Source organism: Mus musculus, chromosome 6 (assembly GCF_000001635.26).
Source record: "Mus musculus strain C57BL/6J chromosome 6, GRCm38.p6 C57BL/6J".
Lineage (NCBI taxonomy): Eukaryota > Metazoa > Chordata > Mammalia > Rodentia > Muridae > Mus > Mus musculus.
Genome location: NC_000072.6, coordinates 89,698,433 through 89,716,260, shown reverse-complemented (window position 1 = coordinate 89,716,260; position 17,828 = coordinate 89,698,433). Strand labels below are relative to the sequence as shown.

General features: G+C 41.5%; 1 protein-coding gene and 1 pseudogene across 3 annotated transcripts; one reads left to right on the top strand and one right to left on the bottom strand.

Annotated features, from left to right (window-relative positions):
* Window positions 1–1,125: 1,125 nt before the first annotated feature.
* Vmn1r40 (vomeronasal 1 receptor 40) lies at window positions 1,126–5,000 on the bottom strand. 3 transcript variants are annotated; one of them, XM_006505381.3, is made up of 3 exons: window positions 4,767–5,000; window positions 2,877–3,059; window positions 1,126–2,089 (listed from the first exon to the last, which is right to left on the bottom strand). In XM_006505381.3, exon 3 carries the CDS (start codon window positions 2,056–2,058, stop codon window positions 1,126–1,128), a length of 933 nt encoding a protein of 310 aa, XP_006505444.1. In that variant the 5' UTR covers window positions 2,059–2,089; window positions 2,877–3,059; window positions 4,767–5,000. The 3 variants fall into 3 exon arrangements, with proteins under 3 accessions (XP_006505444.1, XP_006505445.1, NP_444458.1); XM_006505382.3 differs by having other exon boundaries at window positions 4,898–5,000; NM_053228.1 differs by lacking the exons at window positions 2,877–3,059; window positions 4,767–5,000 and having other exon boundaries at window positions 1,126–2,058.
* Vmn1r-ps25 (vomeronasal 1 receptor, pseudogene 25) lies at window positions 16,775–17,604 on the top strand (annotated as a pseudogene).

The window sequence follows — 17,828 nt, the reverse complement described above, 5'->3', positions numbered from 1 at the left end:
GGAACATACCATCTAAAATATGAGAGTGGGGGCATGATTCACCTCTATGAAGATCCTAAAATTATTTTAATTACTAAAACATAGAAGTCACTTATAATATTTGTATTTGTCGCATGACATTCAACGATTCAAACAGGATTTGTAATTAAAATTGGAAATGGAAACATTAATTGTCTAATATGTTTGTAAAAGTACACCTATGTAACACAAAATGCCTACACTGCTAGTCAAAGTGAGTCACTAAATTCAAAAAAGAAATTCAGGCCAAATGTAATACTATATAATTTGAAAATTCTAAATCACAGAAATAAGTATTGTATTATGAAATCCCCTCATTCTGCAAAACAGAGTCCCCTGTGCTGAGGGGCAGTCAGAGCTCAGTGTCTCCTCTGCAGATGCTGGAAACCTTTTGCAGCCCCTAAAATCCTCCTCCCACAGCCTGCCTGGGACCTGAACATCTCCTGATTCTGCACTTGGGTGCAGGGCACTTACGCTGATGGATGTGGCAGAGCAGTATGCTTTTCCTGTGGAGATCTGAACACACTTCTGTTACTGGTGCCTTTAATGCATCTCTGCAGACTATAATTTTAATGTCTGTATATAATAACGGTCTACAGGAAGAACACAAACATGGCATCCTTGCTGGAGAATTTTGTCTGCCTCTTGATTTTACTGTATTTCGTCCTAGATAACAGCACACTGGGGGTAGGAGGAGCGGGGATCAACCTTTTCTTATACATTCCCATAACACACCTACCAGAGGAATGAACAGGTCAAATCACATAATCAACCAAAACTTTGCTTATTCTTAATGTCTGATTTATTGGTCTTTACACACTCCATACTTAAATGCAATGTGTGAACCCAGGTCAAATGAGAGTCCTCTAACAGATCTCCTTTGAAGTTGTTCTGAGAAATATATACCGCATATGATACCTGAGTGGGTATGCTATTTAGTTTTATTTTATATACTTGTCATCTGAACACAAAGTAAACAGACTAAACAGGAAAAAAAGTGTTTTCATGTATCAATTTAAGTCATAAAATCTTCCAAATATGTCATAACCCAAAGCTCTGATAACAATATGTTGGATTATATCAGGGTCCATACCCATCAATGAATAATTAAATATTTACTATTCTGCCACACTTTGACTCCCAAAACTTAATTATATGCTTTTCAGTGCAAATAAACACAAAAGGGTTGACTGTGGCATAGCTATGACACAAAATAATTTGGACACAGTACAATATTGAGCCATCCTTAAACTTTATCCTTGAGTAGAAGACAGCATTTTCCAAAATGTAGAGAACCACAAAGAAGCTCATGAGCAGCAGGATGGTCCTGGTGGCCCTTTGCTCTGGGGATGCTTTTGAAGAAAGGCTGGTGCTATGAAGGTGCTGGGCCTGCTTCTTGTGCCTCCATAGGAGAGCCACCATGTACCCGCTGGACAGGGCCATGAGACTGACAAGAAAGGCTTCCCTGATGGCCATCGGTGCAGAAAACATGCTTGTCCTGGAGTAACTCAGAGGTAGAAGTGAGCAGGACTGAGTAACATATATAAAATTCTCTGAGGTCAAATTGTGGGTAGCAATAATCGATATGAAGAGGTGACTGCTAAAAGACATATAGAGAACACAGAAGAAAATAAAGGCACCTGAGATATGATGAGGAGATTTATGTTTAAACTTTGTTGAACAGAAACTTCTAGAACTAAGGGTGATAGTCCAAAGGATATTCAGCAGACAGGTAGCACAAAGGGAGAGTCCCCTCAAAAGCCTGTGCAAATAGATAAGGGATTGACATGTGGTAGAATCCCATATCCCCTGAGATAGAAACATGTCCACAGCTATGAGTCCCATAGTTATAAGCAGCATTAGTTGGGTTAGGGACAAGAAAGCAATGTAGAGATCAATGGGCTTAGGCCTGTTCTCACCAAGGATCATGCAGACGTGGGCAATAAAAAGGATACTGTTAGCAGAGATCCCAACACTCACTTCAGAGAACAAAATGATTTGCATGTCTTTGTCAGTTCGGAGCATATTGGCCTTATTCATTGTATGTGGGTAGGAAACAAATAGCAAAAACCTGAGGAGAAAAGAGAAAACTCTTCTTTACAAAAGATGGCCTTGTTCACAAATGCCAACCAACACCAAGCACCAACATGTCAATTCATCCCAATTCCATGTCATCCGAACTCAACTCCAGCTCTTACCACCTCAAAGCCATCCCCACTGTCCCCACTGTCCTAATGCTTTCCTATCAAGGCTGAGTTGTGTGCACCATTGTGGGGCTACTTCCAAATATAAACTGTCTGGAACAATAAACATTTCCATGAGTTCTAAGAGGCATTTCCACTCATTTTCCAAGGGTTTGGTTTGTTCTGGGCCAAAAGCTGCATCTCATTGATGGACATACAATAGCTTTAACATATCTAGCAAATTGGAATGGAGAAGATTGTGCAAAACTAGAAATATGCCTTCCTGGAGGACTGTATGATGACAGGTTCCATATACACAGGGTCGTTTTCTTTCTGTCTATTGTATTGTGCTCCTGTACCACCAGGTCAAATGTTTCTCTCTCTCTCTCTCTCTCTCTCTCTCTCTCTCTCTCTCTCTCTCTCTCTCTTTCTCTGTTTTTCAAGACAGGGTCTCTAACTCAGAGATCTACCAGCTTCTACCTTCAAAGTGGTTGGATTTTTTAAAATGTACCAACACTTGCCAGCCAGGCCAAATAGTCTTATTAATCGGAACAAATGATTACCAATTTGAACTCATAATCAAATTCCTCCCACTGTCATTTTCTCAGAGTGTAACCTTAAGCACTCAGAGCTACAGTCCCCTCCTCTAGAACATATGGACAGTCAGTCTTGTACCTGTGTCAGAGGACTCTATGTGTGAAAGAACATGTCGTACACACACCAAACATGGAACTGTTTCTGGCACACAATGATCTCTATAGGCATGTCAGCTGATGTTTTTCTCATGCAGTGTCTTGTCATGTAGGCATGGGAGAGATTATGAATCTCTGATAATAACTGACCAGCTCTTTTGCCTGCCTGAAACAGAAAAGACAAAAAAATGACCAAAAGAGTAGAATGATGGAGTCAAGTCTCCTTTCCAAACAGTATGAAATCTGAGTCTTTGTCTGAATTCTAAATAACTCTACATTCAACCTATGACTTTATTCTTCTGCCAGGATGCCTCTGTGAAAAGACCCCGAGAATCAAATGTCAGTATGAACATACACTTATTTTTGTCTCATTTGGTATGTAAAATGAGGGTGGTAAGTAAAACTACAGTTATAATAGACTCAGGGCCATCCCATTCTAAGGTCATGATTAAATGAAAAGTATCATCCAGTCTTGAAGGAGAGGCTCCACGGGAGTCTTCCATTTCACTCTAGGTACAAGAGGCTTCTCCAGACTTCAGTGAAGACAGCCCAAAGGACATGAGGAATGCAGTGTGTATATTATGTAGCTCATCATTTCCTTTAGTGAACATTTAGTTCATACAAGGCATAAAAAAAATTCACAGATACAAGTAAGAATTATCAACTGAAAATCAAGGGTTTGACATGAAATAATTTCATAGTTTTCAACTCATACTGTACTGTAATGTAGTATATTAACAAGAAGCACAAGTGTTTAAAATGTTCTAAATATTTACTCATATATCAAAAAAACTTCTCTCTGAAGCAGAAGGCCATTTCAGAAAACCACAAGCAATCAATGTGTAAGTTGTGGATCCCAAGCTCAGTGGATCCATGTACCAAAGAACTCCTGCAGCCAGGGCTCAGAGAACATTGCAGAGATGGGTGGAAAGATTGAAGAGCTGGGTGATCAGGGAGTTTGCTGTGAGACTGTCTCCTGGTCATGTTAAGGAGATGTTGCAACCTAAAAATGAGCTAAACAAGGAAAACAGACAGACAGATGAAGAGACAGACAGACAGACAGACAGACAGACAGACAGACAGACAGGATTAGCAAAAAAAAAAGAGAGAGGGGAAGGGAGAATTTGAGGGAGGGAGGGAGGGAGGGAGGGAGGGAGGGAGGGAGGGAGGGAGGGAGGGAGGGAGGGAGGGATGAGATGGTTCTTGCAAAGGCATCACATTATCAAACTCCCCAGGAAGTGAGGGTTGTCTTCCTCTATATAGTGGGGTGCACATTGTGCTATTTTTAGAGTCACTTCAGTACCTACAAAACATAAATCAGCTAGGAAAACCAGGGATTTTCAGGAGTCAGGAATCTTCAGTCAAGTTCATGACATCATAGATTCAGGAGATCATTGCTCTGAAGTCAGAAGATCCTTATTAGAATGGAGATGAAACTTAACAGTCCCCTTCTCTCTGTAGAAACAGCTGGAGAGAGTGACATGATGTCCTGTAACACTGGGAACCAGTTAGTCAGGAGAGACACAAACAACAGCCTTGAACACCTGCCAGCACCAGGCTTTGCAGCACACACAACTGTGCCTATGTGAAGGTATGTAGAGCATGTTGGGCTAATGCATCATTCATACTCAAAGCATTCTAATGACAATCAGCACACTTCATAGAAACCAGCCAAAAAGAGGTGTCATTGCCTGTCTTCCCAGATGTTAGTCCTCACATGGATAGCAACATAACACAGCACAGGAGATAGAGAACATGACAGCCACTCCCTGCCATCAGGAAAATGATGTAAGAGACAGACTTTTGCATGACAGTTAAGGCTGCAACTGCTGCCTGTATCCCTGAGATGCAATTGTACCATGCCAAAAATTACCTTCTATATCCTGGTCTACCATGTTTCCTCCAGAGACATGTGGTGTTTTTTACATAAGGACATAGCTTTGTGAAATAGGTTGAGGAAGAGGAAGAAAAGACTTAGAGGGCAGAACAGGTGAAAAAACACACCTGGAGCAAAAAATACCCAGAAGAATCCTGAGTAGTCTATGCTAGACCAACTGTAAAGGCTTCCCTGGAGCAAAAAATACCAAGAAGAATCCTGAGTAGTCTATGCTAGACCAACTGTAAAGGCTTCAACTGCCCAGGAGCACAGAGATAGTTCCAAGTTCTGCATGGATCCAGGAAGCCATCACTGTACATCCTTCAGTTACACAAATCATGGACAGCCTGGGACACATGGCATCAATAGGCCTCAAACAGGTGACCATGGTTCAGCAAAACTATGACCTAGCTTTTTCAACTGGGGGGAAGTAGAGAGCAGAATGGAAGAGGGTAACCTTTCTGGAAAAGCTACTGCATGTCTGGTTCTTATGGCCCTGTGTGTAGGTACACTGCATACAGGGAGGAGAAAGACAGAGTATATGTGTTTTCCTCTATAGCATGGATACAGCCTACCTACACCATGGTGCTGAGAAGTTTTGTAAAGAGTAGGGTTGAAGGCAAGTTTGAGCAACACCTCTCTATCCTTATGTTTATGGATCTGGGTGCTTGTGTTTGTCATTGTCACACAGCTCACCGTTACCATGCTACCATCACTCTCACCCACGCTGGGCCTCCCTGAACAATGAACTTAGGCTTTGGAAGGTGGGACTGGCTCTGCTTCATGAAAATGGGTTCTGTTTAAAATGGAGTTACATCAGGCAGTATTCTTTTTCTAACAAGTGTCTTGGACTACTACCTGGAAGGCAGTGAGGGAGAAGCCACCTGTGACTGGAAAACCATAAAAAAGCAGATGTCAGCACTGTGTCCAGAGAGGAAATGAAGAAAAGTGACTGTGTGGGTGTGATAGGGAAACCATGGGAAATACTGGGGCTAAGAAGTGGCTGACACCTTTATTGTCCTCCAGGCTTACCATTACAGCTAGACTATTATTGTATTAAAAATACATCTTCAGAAATGCCAGAGAAGACAGTGTGCTCATATTGTGAATGGAAAGGAAGTCCCAGTGAAACCTTGTCACACACCTGACAGGAGTTTTGTCATAGATGCCTTTTCAAACTACAGAGTCCCAACCATTCTGCAGGAGAAACTTCCTGACAGAACCTGAGAGGTGATGGATCCCATGGTGAAACAACGGATTATAGGCTTCCTTGTCCAGTGGCTATGAAGGTCTCTGTGTAAGAAAAAGGGACATTGATTTGGTTTATCTATTTCTAACACCATGAGAAGATACAGTTTGTGGGATTATGGGATCTCGTAAGAGAGACCAGACCTAGAGAAAGCAACAAAATCCAGGTTTTCCCATTATTTGACTGCTTTACAATTGTTTCTCCAAAGAAACAAGAGTCATAAACTCCTGCTCTTAGGACCAAGAATAGGAATTTCTTAGGGGGAATCCATGACCAAGTTCACCATAGACTTGATATTACATACCTGGCAACCAAATTCCTAGCTGAGACATCCCATGGGTCAGAGCCCAGGCTAAGTAGAGCATCTGAGTTCTAGTAGCTATAGATGAACTGGAAGTGAGCTGCAGCACACTGTGAGGCTGTCCATGGTGCAGCTTTGATCCTACAGCTTCATTTCCTTGTCTTGTTCAAAGCCTCTGTCTTAATTAGGATTTTATTGCTGCGAACAGACACCAGGACCAAGACAACTCTTATGATGACAACATTTAATTGGGACTGGCTTAAAGGTTCAAAGGTTCAGTCCAATATCATCAAGATGGGTGCATGGCAGACTCCAGACAGGGATAGTGCAGGAAGCAGAGAGTTCCACATCATGTTGCACAGGTAAACAGGAGAAGACTATCTTCCAGAAAGCTAGGAGAAGGGCCTCAATGTCCACACCCACAGTGAAACACTTTCTCAAAAAAAGCAACACTTCACCAGCAAGGCAACATATCCTAAAAGCGCCATTGCCTGGACCAAGCTTATTCAAATCATTGCATTCCACTCCCTGGCTACCATAGTCTTGTTCACACACATAAATCTACAGGAGCCATTCCTAGCCATAGCACAATAAAAAATACATTTTGTCCAATTTCCAAAGAACCCATAGACTATAGTCATCTCAACAATAGAAAAAGTCCAAAGTCTCTTCTGAGATTCATCCTATCACTTAACTGTAATTCCCAAAGCATGATAGGAGATGAGCTGAGCAAAATCCAAACTGCATCTTCATGTCTGATATCAAAGTTGTTTTTAGATCTCCAACTCCTTTTTCATTTTTGTTGACTGCTACAAATGCCTACAAATGCTACAAATGCCTTTTAGAAGACTATCTTCCAGATAGTCTTGGCTGGTTCCACTCCCTGTTAGCAGCTTTCCTCAGCAGATACCCCACAACCCTGGCAGCTCGAACGTCTTGGGGTCTCCAAGGCAACTACAACCTTACAGCTTCTTGTTCCAGTGTCTGAGATTCACACCTGATCTCTGGGGTCATCCAAAGTGCTTGGGTCACGTATTAATATTCTTCTCTTCTGAAACCTCTAATGTCAGTCTTGCATGGTTCAAATCACCCACAGCAACAATTTATTCTATACTCCTACAAGATGACCCATTAAGACCCACTTAAAGCATCCCACTACACTCCAAAGCCAAAGTCCCAAAATTCACATTCTTACAAGAAAAAGCATGTCAGGCCTATCAAAGCAATACCCCCAGTCTCTGGTACCAACTTCTTTCTTAGGGTTTTACTGATGTGAACAGACACCATAACCAAGGCAACACTTATAAGGACAACATTTAATTGGGACTGGCTTACAGATTCAGAGGCTCAGTACTTTATCATCAAGACAGTAGCAGGGCAGCATCCATGAGGCAGGCATGGTGCAGGAAGAGCTGAGAAATCTACATCTAGTTTCAAAAACAGACAGTAAGAGATTGGCTTCCAGGAAGCTAGGACAAGGGTATTAAAGCCCATGCCTACAGTGGCACACCTCCTCCAACAAGGCCACACCTATTACAACAAGGCCACACCTCCTAGTAGTGTGACTCTCTGTGCCAAGCATATTCAAACCACCACAGTATTAAATCTATGAATTATTCAAACCAAAAAAGTCAAGTCCAAAACAGTTCTAGACAGACACAGAGCTGAAGACATTATATTAAGCTGAGGGTTTACGATTTCCTTGATAAGTCGGGCGTAGTGGTGCACACCTTTCATTCCAGCACTTGGGAGGCAGACGCAGGTGGATTTCTGAGTTCAAGGCCAGCCTGGTCTACAGAGTGAGTTCCAGGACAGCCAGGGCTACACAGAGAAACCCTGTCTCGAAAAACCAAAAAAAAAAAAAAGATTTCCTTGATACCATGAGAAGATCTGTAGGAAAGAATAAGCTTGAAAATTCACTGTGTGATTTAAGTGCTGAGACAGAGAGTTATATACTTTTAAAAAATGAATGCAAACCAAAAATCTATGGATATTCCAGAGGTGTGCAAAATTGATGAATTTTAGGAGTTACAGAAAATGGATATCCTAAGAAAACATGTTTGTTACCCATGCAGAACATAGTCCTCTGTGCTGAAGAGCCATCAGAGCTCAGGGTCTCCAATGTAGACACTGAAAACCTCCTTGTAGCCTGGAAACTCCTCTGACCTCAGCCTTCCTGGTATTCTGCATTTGGGTGCAGGACACTTACCAATATAGACATGGCAGGATAGGACTCTATGCCTAGGGAGATCCTGCACAGGATTAAGGGAGTCTTTAATGCATGTGAGCAATTTGTAATTTTAGTGTCCGTAGAACGTGACAAGTTCTCACTGTGGAGCATGGAGACCTGGCACTCCAGTGGAGCATCTTCCTTGCCTTTGATCTTACTCCCTGTGATCTGGATAACAGCCATCAGGGGAGGGCTGGGCACAAACTTTATCTGAGTTATCTTGCAATACCTTCGGGAGGGATCAGAAAGTTTGCACCAATTAGACAACTCTAACTTTGCTCATTTTGAACCTGAGGTATAATCAATCCCAAACCATTTCATATTTAGCAATAGTTTCTGCTCTGGGAGGAGAAACTCCTGGGCCTCCCATGACTTACCATCAGCTCTGAGGCTTATGCCTTACAGTGTTAATTGGCAGCGTTTGCTGGAACAGTACTCAGGTAGAATGTCAGGATTCCAGGTAGAATTGCTTCTGTATGCCTTAATTTCCATATGCTCAGCTTCAGGATTCTTGCCGTGAGTAAAATTTACAAATAAATTTAAAAAGAAGTGATAGGAAAGTTTAGAGAAAGAGAGGCACAGCTGAAAGTCTTTTGTGAGGCAGTCATGGGCACCTGAAACCAGCATAGGCAAGGTTTAGCCTAAAGTCCTACTACCACCTCCTGTTCACTCTCTGCTTTGTTTGGGTTCAAGATGTGACTTCTCAGTTTCTTATTCCAGCAACCGTGCCTGCTGCTTTCCCACCATGACAGTGCTGCTCTCCAAATGAACTGGAACATTTCTCAGAGGTTAAGAGAGATCTGACTCATGGATGATTCTGTAGGGAACTAGCCAAGTCCTGAAAGAATGTGGGTAATTTGGCATTGGCACAGCTCTGTCAATGACCAGTGACTTAGACCCAAGGAAAGGACAAAACCTTCCCTGAGTAAAGCTTGGTGGGATGTCAAAGCATTCCTGTGGTCCAAATAGGAATGTTCTCGGTGTGTGCAGAGAATGTCCACCATAGCTTCCCCTTGCCCAGATACTTAAAGCCTGAAGACTGACCCCTACAGGACAGTTATCCCTAAGAGCAGCTAAACCTGCCTCCCTGTTCAACTGTATGCGATAGCCTGCCTCCTTTTTATACATATACAATGACATCATTTCCTTTTTTGTCATTTTTATTGGATATTTTCTTTATTTACATTTCAACTATTTTTCCCTTTCCAGGTCTCCCCTTCGGAAACCCCCTATCACACCCTCCCTCCCCCTGCCTCTATGAGGGTGCTCCCCTAACCACCTACCCATTCCCAACTTCCCACCCTGGCTTTCCCCTTCACTGGGTCATCAAACACCCTCAGGCCCAAGGGCCTCTCCACCCACTGATATCCAACAAGGCCATCTTCTGCCACATGTGCTGCTAGTGCCATGGATCCATGCATGTGTATTCTTTGGTTGGTGGTCCAGTCACTGGGAGCTACAGGGGTCTGGCCTGTTGACACTGCTGCTTCCTCCATGGAGCTGCAAACCCGCTCAGCTCCTTCAGTCCCTTCTCCAACTCCTCCATCAGGGACCCCCACACTCAGTCCAATGTTTGGTTGCAAGCATCGCCTTTATATTTGTCAGGCTTTGGCAGAGTCTCTCAGAAGACAGACATATAAGGCTTCCATCAGCAAACACTTCCCAGCATTCACATTAACTTCTGTCTGGGTTGGGCCACTGTATAAGGTATGGATGGGCAGTCTCTGGATGGCTTTTCCTTCAGTCTCTGCTCCACACTTTGTCTCCTTATTTCCTCCTATGAGTATTTTGTTCCTGCTTCTAAAAGGCACTGAAGCATCCGCATTTTGGTATTCCTTCTTTTTAGGGTTCATATGGCTTGTGATTTGAATCTTGGGTATTCCAAGTATTTGGGCTAATCAGTGAGTACATAACGTGTGTTCTTTTGTAAATGGATCATCTCACTCAGGATGATATTTTCAAGTCCCATCCATTGCCTGTGAATTTTGTGAAGTCATTGTGTAAATGTACCACATTTTGTGAATCCATTGCTCTGTTGAAGGACATCTGGGTTCTTTCCAGCTTCTGGCTATTATAAATATGGCTGCTATGAACATAGTGTAGCATGTGTCCTTCTTATATGCTGGAGCATCTCCTGGATATATACACCAGAGGAGTCCCATAGCTGAGTCCTCAGATAAACTATGTACAATTTTCTGAGGAACCAACAGACTGATTTCCAGGGTTATTTTGATTTGCATTTCCCTGTTGACTAAGGATGTCAAACATTTCTTTAGTTGCTTCTCAGACATTCGAGATTCCTCGGTTGAGAATTCTCTGTTTAGCTCTGTTCCCCATTTTTTAATAGTATTATTTGCTTCTCTGGAGTCTAACTCCTTGAGTTCTTTATATATATTGAATATTACCCCTCTATCTGATTTCAGATTGGTAAAGATTTTTCCCAATGTGTTGGTTGCTGTTTTGTCCTATTGGCATTGTCCTTTGCCTTACAGAAGCTTTTTAATTTTATGAGGTCCAATTTGTCAATTATTGATCTTAGAGCATATTGGTGTCATGCTCAGGAAATTTTCCCCTGTGCCCATGTGCTCAAGGCTCTTCCCCACTTTCTTTTCTATTAATTTCAGTATATCTGGTTTTACGTGGCAATACTTGATCCATTTGGACTTGAGCTTTGTACAGGGAGATAAGAAAGGATCAATTTGCATCCTTCTACATGTTGACCTCCAGTTGAACCAGCACCATTTTTTTTTGAAAATGCAGTCTTTTTTCCACTGGATGGTTGTAAATCCTTTGACAAATATCATGTGACCACAGATGTATAGGTTCATTTCTGGATCTTCAATTCTATTCCATTAATCTACTTACCTGTCACTGTACCAATTCCATCCAGTTTTTATCACAGTTGCTGTGTAGAACAGGTTGAAGTCAGGGATGCTGATTCTCCAAGATGTTCTTTTATTGTTGAGAATAGTTTTTGCTATCCTGGGTTTTTTGGTATTCCAAATGATTTTGAGAATTGCTCTTTCTAACTCTATCAAGAATTGAGTTGGAATTTTGATGGGGATTACATTGAATCTGTAGATTGCTTTCAGCAAGATGGCCATTTTTACTAAACTAATCCTGCCAATCCATGAGCAAGGGAGATCTTTCCATCTTCTGAGGTCTTCTTTAATTTCTGTATTCAGAGACTTGAAGTTCTTGTCATACAAATCTGTCACTCTTTTGGTTAGTCACACCAAGATATTTTTATTGTTTGTGACTATTGTGAATGGTGTTGTTTTCCTAATTTCTTTCTCAGCCTGTTTATCCTTTGAGTATAGGAAGGCTACTTATTTGTTTGAGTTAATTTTATATCCAGTCACTTTGTTGAAGTTGTTTATCGGGTTTAGGAGTTCTCTAGTGGAGTTTTGGGAGTCACTTAAGTATACTATAATATCATCCACAAATAATAATATTTTTACTTCTTTTCTTCCAAATTTGTATCCCTTTGACCTCCTCTTATCATCTAATTACTCTGGTTAGGACTTCGAGAACTATTTTGAATAGATAGGGAGAGAGTGGGCAGCCTGTCTACTCCCTGATTTTAGTGGGATTGCTTCAAGTTTCTCTCCATTTAGTTTGATATTGGCTACTGGTTTGCTAAATATTGCTTTTACTATGTTTAGGTATAGGCCTTGAATTCCTGATCTTGCCAAGACTTTTTTTTTTAAAAATTCAACAGCTTGCTTTATTTTAAAATAGTAACTTTCATATAGCCGATTGCTAGCCAAATTCAATACTGACACAAATATAAACTTTTAGGTCAAAATGTGGGGTCAGGCAAATTTTCTGAATCTCATAAAAGAAAGTTTTCAAACCATATAAAATGTTTAGAAACAATATACAGAAAAAAACATACCACAATTTAAACTAAATAAGCTATAAAAAAAATAGCCCAGTCTTTATTATGATCTAGAACACCTATTTTCAATAACTTAAAATATTATCTACACTTCCCATCTCTAAATTCTCCTGGGAAGAACCACTAGTCTAGATTTAAATAATCCAAATATTTATTCATAGTAAGAGATTCTGACATTAAAGAGTCAATCAGAAACACAAAAATCAAGAAAACTACTAAGTACTTTAGACTATAAAAAGTAGATAAGAAGCCCTAAATAAGAAAGGCAGTTGTCTACTTTCTAATATCACCTACAGTTTATCTGCATAATGTAATTCATTGGCTGACTAATAATAAATAGCTTAAAGGGAATTTATTCACCTATTCCGTAATGTTTTGTTTCGAAGGATATTTTGACCCTTTACTGGACCAGTGGAGCACTACTACCTCCATTGTCCTCCATATTGTCTAGCATGGCAGAAATCTGACATTGGGCCAAGACAAGGAAGTGGGCTTCAGGCAGGAATTTGACATTGGGCCATAACAAGGAACTAAGCTCAGGTAGGAATCTAATTTTAGGCTAGAACAGGGAAGTAAGTTCAGGCAGGAATCAAAATTTAGACTAGAACAAAGAAGTAGGCTTCAGGCAAGAATATGACTTTGGGCTGGGACAGGGAAGTAGGCTCAGATAAACTGGTCAACCTGATAAGCCCTTAGAAACAGAGATCACAAGACTTTGTTTATTGCCTTGCTTGTTGCTTGACTATTTGTTTTTGTTGTACTGCTTCACCTTATTACTTGCATGTAATTAATGTGGTATAAAAATGTATTGGGAAAAAAATAAACTAGCCTCAGTCTTAGAACTGGCTGGGGTCATGCTACAATGTTGTCTAATTGTCTTTTTTCTATTTAATCCTCACTCCTGCGCTGGAGAACCTGTTGACTGGCTGAGCTGGCTTGGTCAAAGAAGTGCTTGCTGACAGGAGCTTGATATGGATGTCTCCTGAGAGACTTGGCCAGACCTTGACAAATACAGAGGTGGATGCTCACAGCCAACTATTGAACTGAGCACAGGGACCCCAATGGAGGAGTTAGAGAAAGGACTGAAGGAGCTGAAGGGGTTTGCAACCCCATAGGAAGAACAATATCAGCTAACCAGTCTCCCCAGAGCTCCAGGGACTAAACTACCAACCAAAGAGTACACATGGATGGACCCATGGCTCCACCCACATATGTAGCAGGGGATGACCTTGTCAAGTATCAATAAGAGGAGAGGCCCTTGGTCTTGTGAAGGTCACCTCCTCTACAAGGCCAACACCTTTGCCACACCAGCACCCATGTTCTTTCAGGAAACCTGGTGACAATTGTATGGCAATGTCCTGTGCAATAGATTAGGACAGAAGCCCTAAGGGAAGGGATGGTCAAGGGATGAACATTTTCCACTGCCCTCCATGCTGCGGGCTTCCTCTTCCCCAGCTCAGCCATGCCTGTTGTATAAGCATTAAAATGCTCATGAAGCCACTGTGCAGCATTCAGACTTCCCCCTTGGCATGAGTTAGGTATTTAATATTGGGTGCCTTGCCTTTCCTCTGAGGCTTCCTCTCCCCAGGTGCCTTATGTGGGGTCTTGGACAGTAGATGTTATTGTTTTTTTAACATATGTTTAGTTCCTTATGTGTCCACTCCTCTCTGGAAATAGCTCATCTGTCATGCATTGCTCCTGTGTGAACTTTTGACATATTAAAACAGTTAATATAAAATGTTATCTTCTAATTCTGAGACCCAAACACAGGAGCATGCCACCCTGGATGATTGGACTCTCTTCTGATATGGACCATAGCTCCATTTCTCAGGATCTTTATATTACTGTGTGTAAAGTATCCAGGGGATAAAAGCAAAATTGAATGCCTTTTCTGTCCATGCAGATATTAAGACGTTCTGACTCCATCTGTGAGGGGGAAGCTGGCCATTCAAGCTCCCCAGGGAGAAGAATCCAGTTCAGGGTTCGCCTCAGATATAGTTATGTTCAAGCTGACTATGATTGCATATCCCTAATCCCAAGTCTTCCTTTACTTCTACATTTTCTTTAAATTCATTTTTACTGTTTACTAAGAGCTGGAAAGCTGTAAGTCATAGGTCACAGAACCAAGATTTCTTGGATACAGGTTCTTTGTGTGTTGAAAGACCCTGGAAGAAGCAGCCTGTCACTCACAGTGTAGATTTAATCAGAAACATGGAAGCTCAAGGAAAGCACCAGAGGTCTCAAAGTTAAGCCGATGAATTACGGAAAAGAAGGTCAGTTAGGACTCTTTTCGTATGAGGGAAAAATAAGCAAGTTGGGGTTAGGTCACATTGTGACCTGATCCATCCTGCAGGTGTGGCGAGGAATGTTGGAGAAAAATTTGGGCCTAGCTCTCCCAGATTGACTGTTATCCAACAGAGTAGAGTCAACTCAACAGGTAACATGTTCCAGTGGGATCCCACATGTCCCTACTCTCCAGAGGGAACTTGTCACTGACAGTCACTAAAATTGCAGGCTGCAGAGATGCTTTAAAGGCTCCCTTCACCTAAGCCTGCGCAGGATCTCCTCAGGTTCAGAGTCCTTTTCTGCCATGTGCATCTGGGTAAATGCTCTGCACTCAAATGCATAAGCAGAAGGTGGATGATACCCAGGCAGGCTGTGGGAGGAGGAACTTGGGGGCTGCAGGGGGAGTTTCAGGATCTGTAGAGGAGATGCTGAGCTCCAGCAGCCTCTCAGCACAGAGGAATATGTTCTGCATCAAGTTCATTTTCCTCCTGGGATATTCATTTCCTTAAGGTCCTAAAATTACTTAATTTTTATAAGATGTCAGTTAATTTTTATTTCAATTTCTTTTTCTGATCTAAATTCAAATTTTACTTTATCATCGATAAGTTATATGGTGTAATTTCTAGAGGTTTTCAGAAGTGATCCTTTGTATGTATCTTGAATAGAAGTGGTGTTTTCCTTCAAATATAAACAAATACACTTAATTTTGCTTCTGTCAATTAGTACCATAAAAGGAATGTTGCTGATATACTGGCTTCTATAGTGTGAATACTTAAAAGTTCTAAAAGCCATTGAAAAAGAAATGGGTTGTATGTTCAAACCTCACCTAACAAGGGGCTCCTTGCTGACCTTTATTGACTAGAATTTTCATAAGAACCTTTCCATTCCCTACTTAACTTCACAAATTATGTCAGCCCTTTGCCTCTCTTTGCCTGATAGAAGCAGTCACCTGAGTCACTGTGGTGGTGTGGTTACAGGACACAGATTGTTAATAGACAGTGATCATGGTCCTAATGGACATGATATTTATGTTTATTAATCATTTCTATGATAGTCATTGAATAAATATCCTTTATAATTTTCTGATATTAGAAATGTCCAACAAATGTACTGGGAGGGAGTTCAGAGCTGCTTAGCAGAAAAGACAAACCTTTCATGAATAGTCACTGGGTGATTAAGGAAGCAGGTTGTGTGGGTCTATTGTTGGTGGCTGTGGTCTGTGGGACATTTCTCTATGTCTAGAAAACATTCTATCAAATATTTCTAGTATAAATTAACTTAAAATTTACTTACTTTTATTTTTTAATTATGTGTGTGCAATATATGCACATGAGTGCAGGTGCATAGAGGTCTAAAGAGGTCACTGATTCCCTAGCTCAGGTGGTTGCAAGCCTTGACTTAGGTGCTAGGAACCAAACTCAGCTGATGTGACTAGCTGCTTTGGGTTCCTGACTTCACTTCTTACTGGTGGACTGTAACCTGAAAGTGTACTCCAGATAAACCCTTTCCTTCCCTAATGCCAAATTTTGGTTAGAGTGTTTTAGTATGGCAAGAGAAACAAAATGGGGAAACATCCCACTTGAAATAATCAAATCTTATGAAACTCTTACTATACCAGACAAGATGACAGAAACAAGCCAGATATCACAGTGCCCCCTGAAAACCTCAAAGTGGAGCAATAGTATGGAAGTGCTTCTATAATATGTGATCATTTTAATGCACAGGGAACTTTAGGCACCAAAGGAGCCCATCTATAGGTTCATGATCCAGGCATGACTGATAATGAAGGGGTATTGGACCCCAGGCAAACTTGAGTATAAATGATGCACTGAACTGGGTCCATTAGTATTCCTAAAGGCAATAATTTTGTTGGGTACCAGTTATACCATGATTGTTTGTGGCAAAGACTTTCTGTTGCCTTTCTCCTCAGATATTTCCTCTAGTTCCTTGTCCCATACTATGAGAAGAGCAACACACTGTGTGGAGTTGTTGACATACAAAATATATTTTTCTCTGAAGTAGGCATTGGGATCTCATTCAACAGTATTCTCTTCCTCTTCCACATCCTTCAGTTCATTCTTAAACAAGGGCACCAGATCACTGACCTGATCATCAGTCCCTTGATCCTCATCCACCTTGGGATGCTAACAATCATGGGATTCACAGCTGTTGATATTTTTGTATCTCAGAATGTGTGGACACAATGACATCAAATCAAATCCCTTGCCCACTTGCACGGGCTTTTGAGGGACCTCTCACTATGTGCTACCTGTCTTCTGAGTGTCCTCCAGGCCAGAAGCTTCTGTTTGGCAAAGTTCAAATATAAATCCCCACAGCACAGCCTGTGTTCCATTTTTATACTGTGCTCTTCTATATGTCCTGTGGTGCTTACGTCTCCTTCTCCATTGTTGCTGACTACAACTTCTCTTCACATGGTCTTATATTTGTCACTGAATCCTGCATTATTTTACCCGTGGGTTATATTATCAGGCACTTATTTTTCATATTGAGGATAATTCGGGATGTGTCTTTCATAGGTCTTATGGCCCTCTCCAGTGGGTACATGTTAGTTTTCTTGGGCAAGCACAGGAAGCAGGCCCAGCATCTTCACAGCACCAGCCTTTCTTCAAAGGCATCCCCGGAGCAAAGGGTCACCCTTTGCTGCTCATGAGCTTTTTTGGGTTGATGTACTGTTTGGACTTCATCATACCCACCTCCCGACTTATGCACAACAGTGACTCAGTCTGCCACAATATTCAGATGATGGTCTCTAATAGCTATGCCTGCCTCAGCCCTTTGCTGTTAATTGACCAAATGATGGAAGGTAGCTACAGAGATGGTGTGTGGCCATCACATAATCCCTGTTAGGGCTTCACTTCAGCCTGTTCCTTGCAAATCATCTAATGAAGGGTCCTTTTCATCCCATTTTGTCTCCACTCAGAAACTAGGCCATAAACCATTTTCTCTAGCAGGAGACCCCAAACTCCAGGAATAAGACAATAAAATCCCCCCACTTGAGGAACAGCCTAAAGATAGCCACATGAATGGGCAATATCTTTTCTCAGGATAGACCATCTGTGCTGGGCAGCCCA